Genomic DNA, 22,880 nt, shown 5'->3' with positions numbered 1-22,880 from the left:
CTTCACACCAGCAATACTGATTGTACAGGTCAGATACGAAACTCAACTTCACCAATGAAGACCTGTAAAACAATTTCGCAAACCAAGCTATCCATCAGGCCCATTATACCTCCATAGTACCAGCATGCAGCAGAGCCACAGTCGTCCAGTTTGAGTCCAGCCATCTTAAGTAGAAATCATCAATTTTCAGGACTTCCGTAGGATTTGCAACCCGAAAGCTTACCGTACTTTCATGGAATAATCCCCAAGATTCCTAAAATACCACATTTTAAAAGAAATTAATGTATTTAGAAATACAATATATTCTACAAAAACCCACTTAAGAGCATACAGCTGCTATAACTAATTATCCTGAAGTCTACTGATAATGACATAAGGAAAAAAGATAGTTTAAAAACCCCCTTCCCAGCATCCACTTTCAGTGTTTTTACTTTTTTCATTGCTTCTCAGGATACAACCAGCAAAGTACATACTAGTATGCTCAGAATAAAAATTAAGTGCATATTCTGACAGTGCACAGCAGAAGACAGTAGCTAGCACTTCGAATCTGTTGCTTGGACTGTCCTCAGATGTCCTGCCTTGTACCTCTGCTGATGGGACCGGTGTAAGCTTCAGCCAAACAAGTCACTCAAATCCAAGAGTTCCAGCTGAATGCTTTATCTTTAACATCATAGTAAGTGGATGCCACTGGTCTCTTGTCCCTGTAGCAAACAAAGCATTTTGAAAATAAGCCCACCTATGGTGTTCACATGAATTTTCAAGATAGGTAAGGAAACACTTGTGTTTAACACTGCAAGCTTACTCCTTATAAAAAGGCAACCTGAAGGAAGAGGATCATAAAAGTTTCAATTTTATGTCACATATGAACTGGATGAATTGTATTTTTTTCCAATATAACAAAAATACTTAAAATACAACAGGAATTATGTTTTGATAGAACAGTTTGACCAAGTACAGGGAAAACTATTTTACAAGATTCCCATGTTTTAGAGACAGAAAATCAATTTCAAGGTTTATGAACTATGGGAATTTTTTTTTTATGTTAAACAAAAACAACAGCAAAAAGCCCAAAACAAAGATTTAAAAAAAAAAATCAAACCAACACAAAAAAAGGAAACACCACCCTTATGACTTCAAACAGTTTCCAGAAGAATCAAAAGTCCAAAAATTCTCTTAGATGTAACTCTGTGTGCTTAATACTTTATTCTGAAACAGTCACTAAAATATTTGCCAAAGGTAGCAATATTTATGTATAAATTGCTGATCTTTTTGTATTACACCATCAGACAAAACAATAATGGAGTCAGTGCTTGTTGACAGGACAGTGAACTGAGCATAGCACTGTGTATCCTGTCCAATGCACACAAAATTAGAGGACTTCAAAAGACACAGTTTTTCTTAAGGTACTTCTGGTACCCTGCAAGATCACAGCTCCAGTCAGAAGCTAATGTATCCTCCCCAGATGCTTTTGCACAAGAACAGATTAAGCTCTTAAGATGCAGAGATGCAACCCTGAGCACACACAGTAATGTCAGTAGCTACAGATCCTGGAAACTGGGGTGAGCATCTCTGGTCAGTGGCAGTACAAGTGTCGATTCCAACAACGTGGCGATTTGTCTCTCCATTCCCCTCCATCCTTACTGCAAGCTTATACTAACAAACCACTGTCTCTGGAGGAAAAAATAGCCTATGAATCTCTGGATTGAAAATTACAAGCATCTGCCAGAAGCAGCACAGCGTATTTGGGGACTGAGGGTGACTTTCCCCTCCAAAATGTACTAAGGTATAAACTCCTTTAAAAAAAATCTGGTGGACACTCACTTACAAAAACAGACTGAAGCTTTAGAGCTTTCCATGGTGGGGTGGGGGGAGGAGGAGATTAATTTGTAATTTTTTCCAAGATAAAAATACACAGCACCTGAAAAAACTCAGTAGTACACTAAAAAAAAAATTTAAAAAAAACAGCATACATATCCTCATCTTTAATAGGCAACAGGTTATATTGGTTATTTTCCAATATTTTCACAGCATACATGGTAGTCCAGCTGATACGGTGGACCTTTACTTAACCACTGTAAAGATAATACAGAGCTGGTACTACATGATGCAAGTCCTTTGGTTAAATTTGGTTATTTTTGTTATTTGCTACTGGACCTTGCTGTCAGTAGAAGCCGGTCCCACCAGGGGAGCCCTAAACCATATGCCAGCGCTTTTCACTCCTGCCTAATTCTGTGTACAATCCTGTTTCCTCTACTCAGAAAATGACCTACATATGCAGTAAAAAGATGCTACCAGGAACACTACATATGTCACACTCAAATACAGCCTTTAAAAAAAAATACTACAGACATTTTGAGCACAAAGCAAGGACTGAGCAGTAGGCTCACATGGTGAAGATACACCATGTACCAGCAAAAACAGGGGTCAGAGAGAAGACAAGGCACCTAACCAGCCAGGTCTCCATTGCATTGCAGACCTAGTAACAGAGTGCATGCACACACAGTAGTCCTAAGAAGTAACTGCTTTCACAAGGGCTTGGGTAGCATATGCATTAAGTAATGCCTAAGCCACACACTGAGTAAGAAAACAAAACACTGAAAAGCTGATCATTAATTGAGCACCATCTATTCTGCATGCTGAACAAGACAGGAGAATCTAATCATCCAGCTAATGACTGTACATTAAGATAGAGATCAACTCTGCACGAGCAAGCTTAATTCTGTCACTTCCTGAACTCTGCATAGCTCAAACAGCTTTGCTTCCACAGCTGGTACATAAATGTTCTTGAAAAAGTGATCTGAACAGCACGCTACCTGAAACACCATGCCAACACCCACGTACATCAGCTGCAGGCTTAAAACCTTCAGCATCCTCAGATGACAGAAGGGTAAACTGCTCCCACTGCAGACTGGCGAGCCGTTGAAACGCATCTGGCCAATGGGTTCAGACAACAAAGTGATTGTAAAATTAGGACATTGGACTGATTACAGTCTAAGAAATAAGTGACTTTGCAAACATAGCTATTCATTATTATCCTTTCTAGTCTCTGTTACATTTAGTCCCAGTGTTTACTCACTCTCCTCCTCCCTTCTCACAGCAGCAGGTTTTCAGTAGAATTAGCTCTCATCTGCGGCCATGCCTAGCTGTAACCTTTGGTGTTTCAGTTCTGGCCTGTCCTCAGACTTTGGTAGGACAGACCAAAGATGAGCCAAGTGAAGAACCTGGCTTTCCTGCCAAGCATGCAAACTACAGCAGCCAACACAAGGCAAACCTATGTTGACCCTCAATCCCATGGCCTTTAGCATTATCAGATGCAAAAGGTCCAAATATGCTTGGTACCAATGACGTTTTTCCAAGCTAAGCTCATACAAAGCACTACTGAGCACATGCAATCCAATTTCCTAAGTGTTTGAATTTTGCCCACATTTGCTGCAAGGAATATAGAATCATAGAATAGTCTGGGTTGGAAGGGACCTCTAAAGGTCATCTAGTCCAACCCCCCTGCCGTGGGCAGGGACACCTTCAACTAGATCAGGTTTCTCAGAGCCCCGTCCAACCTGACCTTGAATGTTTCCAGGGAGGAGGCATCTACCACCCCTCTGACACCAGGATCAGCCAAATTCCTATAGTCAGGGACACCAGAGCTGCTCGGGAAGGGGTGGGCACGGGGGAGGGAACAATGGCCATAACTTGGTTCTGAAGCCATTTTGCCTGAAGTTGTCATGAACTATGTATTTAGAAATTCAGACCTGAAAAGATCTAAGCGTATTCTAAGCTCGTGCTGAACATGGTTGCCCTTTTTTTGCATTCCCTATATTTTGTATTTACACTGGGGGGAGGGGAGGGAAGGGGAACATAACTGTTTCCAAGCATAAAAATCTATTCAACATTTGCAATAAAAGAGGACTTTGGCTTGTCCTTGAAAGAAGGTCTTTATTTTCCAGAAACATCTCCTTCTGTAATTGCTGGGGAGAAAAGGAGAGTTTTTCTATCTCAAAACAGCTCTACAGAAGATGGTAAGAAACGGACAAGACAGGCAAGTGAGGGATGTTCCTCATTTTAGCATATATCCTGTGTTTTTCATCCTTGAAACTTTAACTGTAGCCCTTTATAAATCACAGTCACGAGAAAAATGGCCGTTTTCTCACATGGACACAACTAACACAGATCTGCCCTATACCACTGAGGGCGGAACAAAGTCCCATGGGTAACCATCACTGCATCTGCTTTTACAGCACCACAGTACTGCCTTCACAGTAATTCATTTATTCAATGCCAAGTAAACACATATTTCTGGAGCAGATCTCTTGAGGTGCAATTGGCAGAGAGCTACAGGAGAGAGACCTCAAAAATATATAAAATTATACACAGTTAATAAGTTTTTACTGATTTGCAGGTAGGAAGGCATTTCATAACACTACACCATTGCACCCTTACATGTCAGCAGTTCGCACTGTCACTGAAGTGTCACGTTACTGAGCGACCTCCTTACACCAGCGCTAGGAAGTTCATACTCACTGTGGGCAGTAAAATGATAGTCAGAGGGCTCCCCAAAAGAAGAAAGGGAAGAAACTCGTTAAAAGTTCCACCAGTTTCTAATGCCTTCATGAAATTATCCAGGCTCCCTCTGGTGGGGGATTTAATGTAGAGATTGTTGCAGTTTACTGTATGAGAACAGTTTTGAACCACATCATCTTTTTTATTTTGTAAAATAAACCTTGTTAGGATTGGACTCTGTGATTCTTGGAGTCTCTTGTGATGCTTCAGTCAGAGCAATTTAAGGTAATGCTTTGTTTCTGGCCATAAGCTCCACCACATAAAGAGCAGCAACCTTTGATAAAAACGAGAAAATATCATATTTTTTAAATATAAATTAGGGTCTTTGTGCTCCAAAATCGTCAGAACATTTCTCAGTCCTTACTTCAGCTCTCCAGAGCCCCAGCAGAACCGCCATCTCTGTCCCTGATGTGGAAAGAGGCCAAAGAGAGATCTCTCTCCCCAGACCACACAAGAGATCTACAGCTGTACGAAAGAACAACCCCTAGCTCCCAATTTCCATTTCTGTGTTTTATATATTAATTATATTAAGCCCCAAGTCTCATATCCCTCCAACAATACCAATATCATTTATTTGCACCACTGTAAGACAATTCCAACATGCCTATGTATCTCTCTACAAGACACACATACACGAGAGTCAAGCAAACCATCCATCCCTTTCCTCTCTCTTCCCCCTGAAGTTGTCAACATAACTAGTTACAGTCAAAGAACATGAGAAGCTTTACAAACACAAAAACACTTCAAATTTGATATTTTTAGTATCTACCACTAAACACATGTACTACATATTACCATCAAAATACCTGTTCTGCCACCTCATAGTCAAATTTAGTTTTCTGGTCTCCTGAACATTATAACAAATGTTATCAACATTCTGCAGTCTGAAGTCTTGATTAAAAAAAAAAAATGCAGAGAGGTAGCATTTAAAAAATAAAAAACAACCACCCAACTCAGGGTAGGAGAACTGCAACCCAAAGATGTCCCTCACTGTACAGGAAAACCAGCATGATCCCTTTCAAGGATGGAGTCAATTTTATTTCTGACAGCCCTTATTATGAGTCACTAACTTTTTTCCTTAGTAAGACCACAAATTGCATCACAGCAAGTATGTCTATAACAAGCCAGAGAATTCAAAAAATTATTCAATGGATAAGAAACAGAACTTTGCTATGCAGAGGAAAACAAGTCTAATTCTCAATTTGTCCTCATGCTTTTCAATAGGAAGGGTTGCAAGATCACAGTAAGAAAGATTTACTTTTTTTTTTTTTTTTTACACTTTTTTTTATACATAGTATAGTCCAAGGACTCTGAATAACCTCATACAGCCCATCTTGGATGATGAGTATGATTCAAATTACTGCCTGATAGGATGGCAGCTGAAGCTGAAGAGCAACCAAAATTCTGGGGATATTTAGGATGTATTTGGCACAGAAACCAGTCTCAAAGGTTAGAGGAAACACTCCTCATCACTTCAAGTTCTTTGGGACAACTACGAAGTTCTACCAGAACCTACTGCTTGCAAGTTATGCAATGCATATAGGAAGGCAGCCTAAGAGCAGCAATTCATGTTCAGTTCTGCAGGATACTATTAATGAAATCCAAAGCAAGTGTCATTAACAACACTTGTATTAATGACATGTGTATTCATGAAAGCCAAAGCAGAGAGATTACTACCTCATTTTGTCCCAAAAGCTTTCCTTTAGTGCCCAATGAAAAGCGAAGCTGTGTGGGGAGCCAGAAGAGAGGTATTTACAGTTCAGAAAGACAGGCATGATCTCCTCCTCGTTCCTGACTTCCCAGAACTCCCTCAAATGGAAATCTTACAGTGTGAGCTGTTGACATTGACAGACCACCCTAAAGATGAATTTGCAGAAAGGATGTGATACCATTCGCCCCGTACAGAAACGAGACAACTCTCCCCAAAACGGGCTAGGACTACACCACCTGTAAGTAAAAACGAGGAGGGCAAGCACACACACTCTCCCTTTCCACAACCCGCCGCGATCGCCAGCAGACCCCTCTCCTGACCTCAGCTCAGTTACGCATTGCTCTCGCCAGCAGCCGAGCACTTCAAACCCCACGGGCCAATGTTCGCCTTTTGTTTGCGGGCTGCCTTACAGAAACGGGCTGCGGACGCGCGGAGACGGCCGGATTTTAGGCTCGGTTAAACCTGCTTCCCGGGGGAGCTTTACCCCCGCCGGGGCGAGAGCTGGGGTCCCTCCGGGAGCAGGGCGGACTCGGGCTGGGGCGGGAGGGGGGGGCTGTGCTGCAGCAGCCGGGAGGGGAGCCCGGCGGGGCGGCGCGGCACTCACCGATGCCCAGCCCCACCACCACGCGTCCCCCCAGCAGGGTCTCCTTGTCGCGGGCGGCGGCCAGCACGCCGGCCCCCGCCGTGAAGAGGCCGCTGGCCAGCAGGATGCAGGGCCGCCGGCCGCACAGCCCGTTGAGGACGCCGCCGGCCAGGGCGGAGAGGGCGGCGGCGCCCACCGTGCCGGAGACGAGCAGCTCCTGCCAGAGGGCGTCCAGGTTGAGCTCCCTCTTGAGGAGGAGCAGGGCCCCCGACACCACGCCGGTGTCGTAGCCGAAGAGGAAGCCCCCCAGGGCGGAGAAGACCGACACCACGTAGACGAAGCCGGGGGTCTCGTCCTGCTGGAACTGCCGCCGCGCCGCCCGCTCCAGCTCGCCGCCCGACGCCGCGCTGTTGAGGCTGGAGCACGACTCGGCGGCGATGAGGCTCCGCTCGCCCGCCGCCGCCGCGCCCGAGCCGGCGGACCCGTCCGCCTGCCGCCGCCGCTTCTCGCCCATCAGGTTGCTCAAGCTCCGCAGCGTGTACTCCACATTATCGCTGGCCTTGCGGGACATGGGACGGCCGCGGCAGCTCCTGCCCCGGCCGGGGGAGGGCAGGGGGCTGAGGCGGGCGGCTGCCGGGCGACTCTGGCTACGGCGACGGGGCGGCTGCTGCTGCTGCTGCTGCTGCTGCTGCTGCTGCTGCTGGCGCCGCCTGTCCTCGCCCCGCCCGCCCCTCTCGGGCCGCGCTCAGCCGGGTCGCATAGTCCCCCCCACCACCGGACAGACTTGAGGGGAAGTCGCCCGCCGCAGCCGCCGCTCCCAGCGCCCAGGCGGAGCTGGAGGCGGAGGCGGGCGGGAACAGCGGAGAGCGCGGCCCGGCAGGCGCGAGGGGGCGGGCCCGGCCGCCCCCCCCCCCCCCCCGGCTCCGCCGTGGCGCGCACTGCTGCGCAGGCGCAGCTCGCGGCGCCTGCGCACTGAACATCGCGACGCCGCGGACCACGCCCGCTCCCTCTCAGGAGAAGTGCTGGCAGGCGGCGGGGCTGGCGGGCTGTGCTTAGAGGTGCTGGGAGAAGGAAGGAAGGAAGGAATCAAGCAAGCTGAGCCCGCCCGCCTTAGGCGGGTGAGCGCCGCGCAGGTACCGCTAGAGCCGCCCCGCAAATCCGGAGGGCAGCTCCCCCAACCCGCCGCGGTGGTGGTATTCTGCTGGGGCTATTCCTGCTGGGCAGCCCCCGCCTGCGCGGGGTGGAAGGCGCTGCCCGCCTCTCCCGCCTCGGGCGGGCTGCTCGCCCGCCTCCCTGCCCGGCTCACCGCTCTGCCGCGGACGCGTTGTCCAAGCGGCTGACGTTCGTAAAAATCACAGTTAATTTGATAACTGAATCACTTGAAGAAAGACGGCGTTTAACGTTCGCGTTTGTAATCTTCTAAAGTGCTGGGTGACAAAGGGAGATTTTCGACCAGTTGTTCGGAGAGGGACGGGTTTGTTACCGTATAGAAGAAAAGTTGGGAGCTTGTTCTCATGTTTATACTTAAAGTAGAGCATAGCATTTTGATAATTCCATATTTAAGCATTTTTGTTTAGGGTTTTCGCCAGGCTGAAGACGAAGATCCGGTCCGGGCAGAACCCGGGGGAATCCGGCGGGAGAGCGGGGCCTCCTGGTGGCGAGCGCGCGAAAGAGAAATGCCCGTTTCCTCGGGAAATCGGGGGAGCCCGGGCCGGCCAATGTGCACGGAGGAATCCTCCAGCTGCCATGCAAGTATTGTGGAAAAAAGAAGTCACATCAGGGTATTATCATTTGTGCCTTACTCCTAAGGCCTGATGTAATGGCACGTATTAAAATTTTCCTACTGACTTGACTGTCTTCTGTGAAGGTCCTCATAATGAGGCCAGCCAGTAGATGGAGAATTTTGGTAATTAATTGGATCAGTTATTCTCAGCCCACATCTTGTGAGCAGTACTAGTCATAGCCACATGAATTTAAAAATTAGAAGAGAGAGCAAAGTCCAGCGTGGCCAGTTGCACACAGCCCCTTTGGTGGTTTGCCTCTGCCTCAAAGCCAGCTGTGAAATACTGATACTCTGTGGTCCAGATAATACCGACTAAACAAAATAGTGAGCCGTAGCTGCTAAAATGAATGATAATTCATAATGAATTATAATGTCTATGTAGTTAATCCAGTTAGTGACAGATGTGGCAGTGGATTTATAAATACAATAGGTCAGCTTCCATGTTTGAGCATGTGAGAAGCTTGAACTAGGTAAAAATTAACACGTGTTAACATTCAGTTGTTTTTAATGAAGATTTGGAAAATATGGTGTGATTGGCACAGAGCATTCCTTATTCCTGTACAGACCGTTAGGGCCCGACCCAGCACTAGGGCAAGATCCAGGCAAACAGTTCCAGGTTGTAGCATCAGGAATGAAGTTATTTTGTGCTACAAGAAACTGTCCCCTCAGGTCTGGCAGCTCTCCGTGAGCAGACTGGCTAATGTTTCTACAACGCCATCAGGAGAGAGAGCTGCAATGTTCCAGAAGACTCCAGACTTGCCCAACAAGCACAGCACTCAATACTTTTTATATGTAAGCCCCAAATAAAAAATGTGGGGGACAGTGCATTAAACAGAAAATATTCACACCAAATTCCTAGCCAGCTAGAAGCAATGCTTTCACAGAATATTGTCACAAGAGCTGGCTGTCACAAAAACAACCTGTCTTTTTAACAGCCATCTCAGAAGCTAGAGGCATTCTCTATGTTACAGTTAATAGAGACTCAAGAGAGCTAACAAAAAGCTTCTTTTTTTTTTTTTCCCCATTGCTGGCCCAACACAATCACAAACAGACATCATTTCTCATCAGATCATGCTGTCAAGCTTACCTCTTAAAAGGATTCCCTGAAGAAACACAACAAAGAAGTTCAGCCGCGGGACACGCTACACTAAAGACTGACTTCGTGAGAAAGAGAAAGGATTGGTTTGTGTGTAGATTTTCATTATTGTGATCATCTCTCCGTAGTGCTGGATTTCATGATAAGAGCTGACTTATAAATGATTTCACAGTAATGCAAAATGTAGTAGGTATGATTAGTAATCTAAGACAGGGGGTTCAGATTCAAACAAGGATTTGGGTGGATTTTAGGCATGACATGCTTTCAAGAGATTAAATGTTTAATTGAAACACTGTTTAGATCTGCAGCACTGCCTCATTCTCTCCATTAAGCTGTGTTTGCACAATTGTTTGCAAGGTGGTGATGTGAACTAGATCAAAGAACTGGTCCAGCTTTAAGAAACTCAAGTTTTTTGTGTTTCAGCAGAGAGCAGGAATAATTACAGGATTTTACTGCTTTTATATTGTCAATACATGGCATACATCAGAAAACTACTGAGCACTTTGTGCATGTGCCCAGAACTCCCCCAGGCCTGAATTGCTGGGAGTTAGCTCCTGCCTCTTTGTTGGCACTCAGAAGCAGGTGGATGAGTGCCTAAATCTCCTGGGGACTTCAGTCCAGCCAAGATGCATAGTGAGATGCTGTAGGTCTTTTGTGTGATAGCCTAATGGTTGATAGCCTCACCCAGGAAGTGGGAGGCCTGAATCACAGATTTGCTTCAGCCCAGGAGGATTTAATTCTCTCTCTCACCTCTCAAGAAAATTGTAGGTTAAATGGGGAAAAGGTGTGTTCTTGAAGGAAATTGGGTTGCTGTGCAGACAAGAATGTGAGAGCCATGGGGCTAGACAGACAGCGACGCAGAAAAGGATCTGACTCTGGCAGAAGGTCCAGCCTTGTCAGTGCTGGTTATATTCTTTACATGAAGCCGTGTTTGCGTTAAGGAAAGAGAATAATGCAAGGAGCAAATCCCCAAACCAAGAATTCTTCTCATCTCAGTCGGTGCTGTGGGGGTAGGCATGAGGGCTTTAGCCTCACGTGGGATTTAGCAATACAGTGTGCAACGTCTTGTGTTTTTAGACTCCTAAACTAATTTCTTGTTCATTAGTGTTATGATGCCTTAAACTCTGATAAGCAACCTGCTCTGATACATTATTTTACCACAAACAGAGTTGCTATGTAAGTTGAGAAATACCACAGCAGTGGGTTGAGGGAAACCACCTAGCTGAATATGCAAAAAAGATCAGCAAATACTGTTTATAGTAGCAGCTTATGTAATGTCTGAAACCTTGGAAAAGCACTGATAGCAATGCCAAAACCTTTTGTTACAAGTTAAGTTTGCGTGTAGTTCTCAAGGTTCAGAAACCTTTTCTCTACAGAGAATTATAAATTATCAGTGTGCCAAGGAATATGGTTAGGTACCATTTTATAAGAACAGTATTTCTGCCCTCTGACAAGACAAAAACCCTGATCCTGGATCACATCAGTTCGCTGAGTTTGTGGATATGTATTAGTAATATAAGGTTGGGACTATAAGGAACGCTCTAGTTTAAAAAAAAAAAAAAACAAAACAGGAACTGTAACTAGGAATTTAACACTAGAAACAATTTGAAATAAGCTGTGTATTGCCTCAAAACTTCCTTTTGTTCCAAAGTTCATCCTATTCTCGCAACATTGTTTGGTCTCTTTGGAAAGAAGACACTTTCCGATACATTCCATAGTTTTCTGATCCCTGTATAACATTCCTTGTCCAGCCATTTTCACTGTCTTGACAGAGTCGTTTGTTCATTTATCTGACTGTATCTATCTCTTAGCTCTGAATGCAGTTTTAGTTGTTTGTAATCCTTCCAGTGTTTGCTTTGGGCTCTCCTTTATATATACAGATCCTGATTAGACCCTACTCCAATATGTCAACAAAAGTCGCCCTTCATATACACAAGCTCTCCTCGATTGGATGCTGTCACATGGGACTTTAATTCCTGGCTGTCCTGGCCTGCAGGGTGACTTTTAGCCCATTATTTACCTTCTACCTTGGTTCATAGAATAGTTTGGGTTGGAAGGGACCTCTAAAGGTCATCTAGTCCAACCCCCCTGCCGTGGGCAGGGACATCTTCAACTAAATCAGGTTGCTCAGAGCCCCGTCCAACCTGACCTTGAATGTTTCCAGGGATGGGGCATCCACCACCTCTCTGGGCAACCTGTTCCAGTGTTTCACCACCCTCAGCCTAAAAAATTTCTTCCTTAGATCTAGTCTAAATCTACCCTCTTTTAGTTTAAAGCCATTCCCCCCTGTCCTGTTGCAACAGGCCCTGCTAAAAAGTTTGCCGCCATCTTTCTTATAAGCCCCCTTTAAGTACTGATAGGCTGCAAGAAGGTCTTCAGGAAGCCGCTTCTTCTCCAGGCTGAACAACCCCAACTCTCTCAGCCTTTCTTCATAGGAGAGGAGTTCCATCCCCCTGATCATTTTCGTGGCCCTCTTCTGGACCCGCTCCAACAGGTCCGTGTCTTTCTTATGCTGAGGGCTCCAGAGCTGGACGCAGTACTCCAGGTGGGGTCTCCCCAGAGCAGAGTAGAGGGGCAGAATCCCCTCCCTCGACCTGCTGGCCACGCTTCTTTTGATGCAGCCCAGGATGCGATTGGCCTTCTGGGCTGCGAGCGCACATTGCTGGCTCATGTCCAGCTTTTCATCCACCAGTACACCCAAGTCCTTCTCGGCAGGGCTGCTCTCAATCCCTTCATCCCCCAGCCTGTATTGATACCAGGGGTTGCCCCGACCCAGGTGCAGGACCTTGCACTTGGCCTTGTGAAACCTCATGAGGTTCACACGGGCCCACTTCTCGAGCTTGTCCAGGTCCCTCCGGATGGCATCCCGTCTCTCTGGCATGTCGACCGCACCACTCAGCTTGGTGTCATCTGCAAACTTGCTGAAGGTGCACTCGATCCCACTGTCTATGTCATTGATGAAGATATTAAACAGTACTGGTCCCAACACGGACCCCTGCGGGACGCCACTCATCACCAATCTCCATCTGGACATTGAGCCGTTGACCACTACCCTCTGGATGCCACCATCTAACCAATTCCTCACCCACCAGACAGTCCACCCATCAAATCCATAGCTCTCCAGTTTAGAGAGAAGGATGTTGTGGGGGACCGTGTCAAAGGCCTTACAGAGGTCCAGATAAACAACATCTCTAGCCCTTCCCATGTCTACTGATGTAGTCACTCCATCATAGAAGGCCACTAGGTTAGTCAGGCAGGACTTGCCCTTGGTGAAGCCATGCTGGCTGTCTCCAATCACCTCCCTGTCCTCCATGTGCCTTAGCATAGCTTCCAGGAGGATCTGTTCCATGATCTTCCCAGGCACAGACGTGAGACTGACTGGCCTGTAGTTCCCTGGGTCTTCCTTTTTTCCCTTTTTAAAAATGGGGGTTATGTTTTCCCTTTTCCAGTCAGTGGGAACTTCACCAGACTGCCACGACTTCTCAAATACAATGGATAGTGGCTTAGCAACGTCATCCGCCAGTTCCTTCAGGACCCGCGGATGGATCTCATCGGGTCCCATGGACTTGTGCACCTTCAGGTGCCTTAGATGGTCTTGAACCTGATGTTCTCCCACAGTGGGTGGCTCTTCATTCTCCCAGTCCCCACCTTTGCCTTCTGTGGCTTGGGCGGTGAGGCTTGAGCACTTGCCGGTGAAGACCAAGGCAAAAAAGTCATTAAGAACTTTTGCCTTTCCCAGTATCCTGGGTAACCAGGTCTCCCATTTCATTCTGGAGAGGGCCCACATTTTCCCTCATCTTCCTTTTATCCCCGATGTACCTGTAGATAACCTATAATGGTTATCTGAATCTGTAAACTGGGACAACACTATTGACCTCCTCTGTAAAATCCTTTCAAAATGGAAGTCAGAATTTATTAGTAAGGAACCTAGCGACACCATGCATTTAATCCTACTGGTCAAGTGTTAAGAGATTAATTGCTTAACAAGTAGGAATAGTTACAGTATTAGCACTGGAAAAGGATGTGGATGGTGGCAATTGCAGACAGAAGCTGACAAAACTGTGGGGTGACGCATTTCTTGCCTGACAGGCAGAGCTGGCAGCAGTACAGCTAAGGTTGCCTAAGACTTCACACCGCAGGCTGTTTTAATTCCAGGTAACTTTACCAAAGTAATCATTTGAGCTCACATTTTGCATAATTGCTCACTCTCTCATGCTAAATATATGAATTCCAGCAAACCCACTTCAGACCCATTGAAAATGCAATTGTAAGAAGCATGTGGGTTTTGAAATTAAATTTTTCTCTCTATTTTTAAGATCTCCAGCTTTTTCATGCTTTAGAGCAGGGACTCGATTTTTGGCAGAACAGTTCCTTTCTGCTTTTGGCTGTCAAAAGAAAGATCTAACAACATTTGACTGAAACAGTGTCTCTGATAGAGTCAGCAGCAACGTGTGAAAGCATACTGCTAAATCCAGGTGTGCCCTGAGTGGGTCTGCAGCCGTTAAACTGAGAGCTGTGCAGTAACCTGTGTGCAGGTGTCCAGAGGTGAGATTTGGGCAGCCCATTTAGATGCACTGCTTTAAAAATCAGGGCCCAGCACATGCTGAAAGCCAGTGGCAGTACAAAATGGAGGGAGGGGAAGACTTCTATTCTTGTACAATTTGGAATTTTATTTGGACTTACATTATTGCACAATTTGGAATTTTTACATTCACGTACTTGAAAAGATGGTTTGCCAGGTTACAATCCTTATCAAGTCATTATTACCCTGTAAAAGTTACAGTTACTTAGTTACAACACCTGGCAGCATAAAAAATCAAGTACTTGGCACAACACTACCCACAAGATACTGGAGAAACTGCTCTTGATACACCGTATCTTCAAACAAACATCTGTCGACACAAAGCTGTTTGTCTGTCTGCCAGACAGAAACCTCCTTTAGTGCTGCAGGTAGGCACAGAAGAGCAACACGCCATCTCTCAGTCAGCTCAGATTCCTGGGATTGGAGAGTAACCCTCTCTTCCAACACCTAGCGTCTGGTGTATATGAAAGACACACGCAGGAAGAAAGACAACCACGTGCAAAACCATCGGTTTTAGTCCAAACCCCCTTGATTCTATTGCTCACTAAACAAATTTGATTTATGACAGTCCATTTCTCTAAAAGGTGGACAGTACTTCTAAACCAAATCCTTCTCAGATTATATAAGACCGGCACATCAGTTGTCCATCATTTAATGAAATAAAACCGAAAAACAAATTGGAAAGGCTTTTAGGCTTATGTATGACTACACGCTATTCTGCATTCCTAGAAAAGTAACGGCTGACCCAGCATGAGTTCACTACTTTGTAAGCTCTCACCTCATCAAAGCAAAATCTAACTGCCAAATTAAAGTCCCAAGAAGTGGAAACCATATGTTTTAAGCAGCAGGTTAAAAGCTGGCTTTGCTGTCAGCCCTGACGTTGCATTGCCTCTGAGCAGAACACTATACATAAGTGCTTTACCCGAGGTTGCAAATGAAACTGGAAACAGACTGGGAGGGATTCAGTTGCTGACTCATTAAGTTGGTCATACCCTCTGGATCTGACAGATGGTGAATCTGTCAAAACTTGTTTGGTGTTTTTTTGGAGAGAAATGTACAATGAGGGATAAGCAAGTTTGAAAAGGAAATTAGACCGCGTGAATTCCCTGCGCAAAGGCAAAATATGCACGGAGAGTGCCTAAAGTTGACTGATATATGCCAGGACATCATCCTGGCATGTGGAAGATAAAAACCAGCACTTTCCGTGGCTGGGAAACAGGATGGAGCAGCAGCAAGCTGGGACTTTTATTTGCTTCCTTGCTTATTTCTTTCTGTATCTGTACTTCAGAAGTCCTATTTCCACCACTGTAGGTAGACATCTTTTTTAAATCTATTTTGTTAGGCTGCGAGTATTAAAATCTGCTACATTTTTTAAGTAGGTCCTCTGTGAAATGTTTTATGGAACTCCCTCTAGACATTTTAACAAATTCCCTGACAAGCATCACACCTGCCACAGTGATTATTTCAAATACAACATTAAACACTCATGAAAATTGCATTAATAGTGATTCTTGACCGCTTCAAAGCAATTGGTATGAGTATGCGCTATTCTCATGGGAAGGTTAATGCCATCAGTAGGAAGTGTTGAACAGTCGCTGATATTCATCACAAAGTAATGCCACTGATTTGTAAAAAGCCTCTGTGGGTTCAGTGGGGACTCTTGCTTACAATCTGACACTACCACGTGGCCCTGGACATATCTAGGAAACACTTCTGACTTGGTGCTCTAGGTGAAAAAAGAGGGGTGGGAGTTAAATGCACAGGGTCTCTTGCTAGAGGCCTTCCAAGGTACTGGGCTGTTTTCACTAATGATGGAAAGTTTCTGCACCTGCTTCCCTCTACAGCTACAAATTATATGCCTAAATAAGGCAGATTTGATCCCATCCCATTTTTGCTCACATCAGAAAGGCAGGCATGCAGAGGTTTCCCTCAGGTGCCTGTACACTGATGCACAGTGCCTGGCAATATAGGAGGAGCAGCTGCACTGCCAGGCACGGTTGCAGAGTCTCTACCACCAGAGTCACAGAGACTTTGTGGGGTGGGGCACATGGCTGGAACATGGCCGTGGATGGATACAGGATATTTAGGAAGGACAGGCAGAGAAGAGCAGGGGTCATCATGCTCTACGTTAAGGAGCTCCTTGACTACGCAGTGCCCAAGTATCAAACTGGAGACATCGTTGTCATTTTATTCTTACACTCAGCTCTCCAAAACTGGCAGTTAGAGAAGTTAGCATTGATAGCACCATGGTAGATAACATAAAATGGGAGTGAGTGAGAAGAAAAGAAAAAGAGAGAAGCAGAAGAGGATAAAAACAGCAGAGGAAGCAAAAAACTTGAAGTACAGTAGGAGAAAGTCAGAATCAAATAAATAGGCTTGTGGGCTTTTGGAAACTTTCAAGCAGTGAAAATTGAGAAAAAGAAGGAGAAAGGTAAAAAAAAGACATAGTGAGTAAACAGGTGGAAATCTAAGTTTTAGACACTGCTTCCAGCTGGGTTGGGTTAGGTCAGGAGAATCAATAAACAAGCAGCAGCTTTTAAGGCAAAAAACCACACACACACAAAAAAAGGCACACACAAACTGGTGTGCTGAACATCAATGGTATTTGAAGAAAAAGAAGAGGAGTAAATAAGCAATTGTTTGTGGCACAATCCCTCCCTATGCTCCCTCTTGCTATTGGGATTGACATTGCTTTAAAAGCGCAACTGCATTTGTTTGTAATCTAATGGTGAAGCTGTGTATCAAAGAGCTTCCAGGCTGGCATTTGTTAAGAGGAACTTCTGCTGAAGCAGAGGGCAGACATTTACCAGGTTTCTTTGCAGGAAGATGTGGTCCAGATGGGTGTTTTTCAGATCTGCCACCAAGTATCAGCCCCACACCCAGACCTGCACATGATTCTCCGGCAGGATCCGTCCCCAGCCTTCTTGTTGGGCCCTTTGCGAGGCACAACACAGCCGCTCACTCTCTAGAGTTGTACCCTGATCCTGCCTTTCTATGAGGCAGGGACGAGAGGAATGGATGGGGTTCGCTTCAACTTGGAACCTTCTTTCTCTAAACGTCACCAACCTTCACCAACTCAGCTAATAGCCTGCCGCAGGAAAAGCATTTATTAGTGCCCTGCCAGCCTGAGGTTTCAACCCATGCCTGAAGGCTGCAATTGCTGGAGGATACAGGCTGGCCCAGCGCCCATGTACCTTCTTGCTTGGAGCCAATGCAGAGCACGTGGGAGTGGATGAACTGTCCCAGCAGCCATCTGTGGGTAAAGACTTACATGCTCTCGCACCACTCCTTAGTGTGGGTGTGAGGTTCAGAGCCCATTGCAGATGGGCAGCCCACCCATAGAATCATAGAATCATTAAGGTTGGAAAAGACCTCTAAGATCATCGAGTCCAACCGTCGACCCAACACCACCATGCCCACTAAACCATGTCCCTAAGCGCCTCATCTACACGTCTCTTAAATACTTCCAGGGATGGTGACAACCACTTCCCTGGGCAGCCTGTTCCAATGTTTAACCACTCCTTCAGTAAAGAAATTTTACTTTTAAAAGTAAAGCGTTTACCAGTCTTTGAACATGCAGCAAACCCCTCCGTCCTGGGCACCCTACCTGCCATTTCCAGCCCTCCCTTGCTGCTGGAAGAGGGCAAGGGACCACCAAATCAGGAAAGGCTTGGGTTTTTGCAACCATTGTCATTCACCATGGACACACAGATGAAGCCAGGATGGGCTTGTCTCTCATGAAGATGGCTGCGAACTGGGCTCTGACTCCTCTACAGGGATCAGCCCCCTCACAACAAACACCTTCCCTCAACTGCAGCTCACTTCCTCCGAGCCAGATGCGCTTGGTCCCTGCAAACCAGGCTGTCTGCCACTCTCCATGCAGAAATGACCTCTCTGACAGTGCTGTTTCTCCTGTTCCTCCAAGTAGCACATTTTGCACAAACTGGTGTGCTGACAAGTTCTGTTTGAACAGGAAAAATTACTTCAGCATCACAGTGATCTTTCCACTTTCCCCAATAATCTTGCTGTGTATATTACATTGTGCTTTGGGGCCAGCAGAGCCTCAAAACAATGTTAGGTTTTTGAGCAAACAGCAATATTAAAAAACAGATCCTGCCCTGAAAGTTTATAGTTTAGACAAAACCAGAGATAGGGAAAATGGAGCTGGCATATAAAGTGAACAGAGTTTGCAGTTGTGTTAGCTGCACTGTCCTCCTTACTCCCCACCAGGGAAAAAGAAGGGAAAGTAGATAGGCTGTGAGATGGACTATTTCTTACAGGCATGCTGATTCCTCAAATTCATTCATAAAAAGTGAACAGGGAAGAGAGGCAGGGCACTGTAGGACCGCAAATTACACTGGAACTTTCCATAGTACTAATGCATCAGTGCCTGTCATTTGAAATTTCTGCATCAGTTATTTGGGAGTTATGTGAAAGGACAAAAAAAATCATTTTTAGTTACCAAATTCTCATAACTGGTTGGGAAATAGGGTTCATCAACAGAGGTCAAAGAAAGTATCTGAAACTTAGGGTTTTGATGGAGGAGATGAGAGGATCCTCCTGGATGTGTGAGATCCCCAAGGAAAAGAATTACTAATGAAAGAAAATAAACCTTTTAAAATAGACGATTGATTTGTTGTATGGGGGGGACTGCAAATGAGCAATGTTCTTTCCTCACAGGTATTACCTTGTCTGTGGCCATGAAAGCTGTCAGCCTCTTCCTGATGCTGCCTAGGATCACCACTCGTTAGGCCCAGGGCATCCCTGGGATGGGACCTGCTTCTACTCCCTATTACATTGGGTGTCCAGCTGAAACTCTTCTGGATGATACTTCTAGGTGCTGAGATGCCTGCGTGGTTACACTGCTGTTCTCTGGGAACCTCCGTTCACTCTCCTTTTCTGATGCAGCATTAAGAACCAACACCCTGTTCTAGTTTTATTTTCTAATTGGTCACCTTGGTGAGTTGGACCATTGATTTAAGGTCTCTTCGTTGATGAAAGGGATGAACTTTCCATTCTAGAGAGACTTTGGCCATCCCTCTGAAAAAACAAATGAGCTTATGAAAAGCACCAAAGCAGACCCATCGCTCAGGAGCAATACAAATGCCTGCTTGAGGCCTGACTTTCTGACTGAGGCATACTCACATCAGGTTCATCTTCTGAGCAGCTGAGAATCTCTCACAAGTCTCTACTGACGTCTTTTTCTCAACCATTTCTCCCCCTGAAAGTTTTAATGTCTCTTTTTAGAAATCACAAAACAGACAGCTGATTTAAAGTCCTCTTTTCTACCCAGCGGGCATCATCTCCTGAGTCCAAAGCAAAGAGACAGCTGATCTTCTCAGTCCCAAGATTGTAAGAATTGGGTATTTGGTTACTGACATGGTCAAATCAACATGTTTCTTCCATCATTTACTCTTTTACAGATGTTTTCAGGAAAAATCCAGACTGAGACAAACGACAAACTGCAGTCTAACAAAGTTATAACTGTGTTTTATTTCCAATGGGAAGCACTGAACAGCTTTAACTGTGGCTGGCATCTGAAGAAGTGAGAGTATGTCTGCACCACACGCTGCAGCTTCAGGCACATAAATCTGAATAGAGCAGGGTACACCTAGCCACCCGAGCACAGAGCTCTACTCGGGCTGATTTGTCATTCAGACAGAGGTTTTATTGATGTAGTGCTGAACATCACACTAATAAAGCCATGTTGAACAGGTAGCCCAGGCACCACTGAATCCCTGAATATTTAGTAGCGTGTCTGCACTGTTGTTTGGCTTATGGCCTTCCATTTTATTGCACTTAGTGTAAGCCACTCAGCACAGCGCAACTTCATATAGGCATTATAAGCTATCTTCTATTAGTAAGCCCTGCCTGAAGATGGTAACAGTTGGTCCTCAAATTTTCCTGTGCCAGGAGAATAATTTATAAATTCCTTTTTATTCAGTCATGGAGAATGTTGTGTCCCCAAACTGTCCATATTTGATGAAACAGTAAAACAGTTGCACTGTAGAATGTTGTGCATCTGTTGTAAGCAGCGGTCTTACAACAGCAAACTGCCACACCAGACGTGTTCTGCAACATGAATTTATCGTGGGGACTGATCCTTAAAAAAATTCAACCAAGAAGTCACAATGGCTTCAAGGGTTTCTACTTATATGTATAAATATTTAAAGGTTCAGATTTGGTCATACCTGCTATCCAGCAAGAAAAAAGCTCTGGGCTTTTAAATGCTTGTAAATGTTCAGAAATACACCTGGATACAATGGGCCAAAGAAGATACTGCATTAAAGGAAAATATTCAGTTATTTCATAAGATAGACATTCACCAAATAAAACTAGAAATGAAGGCATTACTCTTATGCTGGGAGAAAAATTATACCAACAGACCTTGGGTAAGGGGAGATTGGACCAGAGGGCGACAGCAAGGCAGGCACAGGCAGTAACGTCATCGCCAAGGGTGCTGTCCCACAGTACCTGAGCAAGATGAGCAGAGCAGGTCCAGTGACAGTAACCAGGGTCAGCCAAGAGTCCATAGTGTCACCAGATCCACCAGGCAAGTCCATAGCAATAAGGCAGGTCCAAGGTTAAGCAGGAAAATCAAGTCAACAAATCAGGGTCAGGATCAGGGCCAGTGAGGATAGCCAGGGCAACCAAGAATCACCGATGGCTAGACAAATTCATAGTAACGATGCTGATCCAAGGTCTTGCCAAGAGGTCAGGTGCAGATTGACAGGGTACATGGACATGGCTGTAATGAAGCTCAGGCACAAACAAGGGCAGGGGTCTGAGCTGAAATGCAGCTCCAGAGTGAGCGGGCTGCTTCTCACAGCTCTTCCTTGCATGACTCACCTGAACACAATTCACTTGAACCAAGGTTACGCAGCGGCACCATGTCAGCACCAACCTTGAGCACAGGCAGACAACCCCCAGGAGTAGGGAGTGTGCTCAGGGGCCTGACAACAAAAAGAACAAGTTGAAAAAACGTGTAACTGGTATGCTTTATGTCCTACTGGTCACATATTCCCAAATATAGCTGGAAAAAGCGCTACTCAAACATCCTTCAGATGGGACTCAAAGTGCTAGGACCAAGAGAGGAGGAAGTGGCAGTAATGTGGGGACAGTTTTTGTAGTTCAAGTACACATTCCTTTAGTTGCAGCATGTGGTAGGATGCTTTTGGCTTTCCCTTAACTGAAGTCAGCTGATGAAGGTACCAATTAGGTTCTCTAGGGCATGCACCTGAATGCATTCTTACTGTTATGATCTGGTGTCTGAACCTATCTATTGGTCTAAAATCTATCACTGAAGTTCATCTGTCCAGTGTTTTTAAAATTACCATTACTTTTGATATTAAACAAGACTCTATGTCTCAATGAAAGTCAATCTCTTTTGGGATTGGCTTTACCTGAACAAAATGCTACAGGCCAAATATAAACCTAATTATCCTCCAGCACCCCAGGCTACTAAAACAAACACAAAAGTGTGTCAGCAGTTTTATTAGCTAAGTTCTACAAACTGTTTCATAAGAGGTTTTGGACATGGAAACTGCTATAGAACCTGTGTGCTGCAATCCATTGCATCCAATGTTTGGAAAACAGCAACACTGATTTGAAGAAAAGTGGTTATGAAGTTTTGACTGTAAGAGGTAACATTCCTTCTATCTAATAACGTTGACACTAAAGTACTACTAATCCTCAACAACAACGTTTTGCTTCTTGGTTCAATAGAAGAATGTGGTGCTACAGCTGCTATTTTGATATCAACATCTGTCCATGCCTTATGGAGATTTTGACTTTAAAAAGAAAACTAACCTAGCTGTCATGGTTTAACCTCAGTCGGCAACTGAGCACCACACAGCCGCTCGCTCACTCACCCGCCCCTGGTGGGATGGGGGAGAGAATTGGGAGAGTAGAAGTGAGAAAACTCGTGGGTTGAGATAAAAACAGTTTAATAACTAAAATATTATAATAATAATAATAATAGAATATACAAAGCAAGTGATGCACAATGCAATTGCTCACCACCCGCCGACCGATGCCCAGCCAGTCCCCGAGCAGCGGCCCCCCCGGCCAGCTTTCCCCAGTTTATGTACTGAGCATGACGTCACATGGTATGGAATATCCCTTTGGCCAGTTTGGGTCAGCTGTCCTGGCTGTGCCCCCTCCCAGCTTCTTGTGCACCTCCAGCCTTCTCAGTCGGTAGAGCATGGGAAGCTGAAAAGTCCTTGACTAGTGTAAGCACTGCTCAGCAACAACTAAAACATCGGTGTGTTATCAACATTGTTCTCATCCTAAATCCAAAACACAGCACTGTACCAGCTACTAGGAAGGAAATGAACTCTATCCCTGCCGAAACCAGGACACTAGCGTATGCCAGCTGCTGGAATTTATAGAATATTAGTGAATGAAAAAGCATTAAAAGCTGATTTAAAATTGCAATATATGAAGAATGAGAAGTGTCAGGTGAAGTAATTAGCTAAAAGAAATGCCATGGAATTCTGAAATGTTATTTACACATAACAAATTTGGAGTACAAAACCCCGAGACTTTCAAGTCATGGACGGTTACGCA

General features: G+C 45.3%; 1 protein-coding gene across 1 annotated transcript in view; it reads right to left on the bottom strand.

Moving 5' to 3' along the window:
- The window catches only part of SLC2A13 (solute carrier family 2 member 13), a 171,772-nt gene extending 164,268 nt beyond the window's left edge, over positions 1–7,504 (bottom strand). Inside the window, exon 1 of the mRNA XM_076328876.1 lies at positions 6,873–7,504. Coding sequence (XP_076184991.1) covers positions 6,873–7,422 — 550 coding nt within the window. The 5' untranslated portion in view covers positions 7,423–7,504. The remainder of the gene's footprint in view (positions 1–6,872) is intronic.
- Positions 7,505–22,880: the final 15,376 nt, after the last annotated feature.

This window comes from Aptenodytes patagonicus, chromosome 1 (genome assembly GCF_965638725.1).
Source record: "Aptenodytes patagonicus chromosome 1, bAptPat1.pri.cur, whole genome shotgun sequence".
Classification (NCBI taxonomy): Eukaryota; Metazoa; Chordata; class Aves; order Sphenisciformes; family Spheniscidae; genus Aptenodytes; species Aptenodytes patagonicus.
This window is presented reverse-complemented; position numbering and strand designations above follow the sequence as displayed.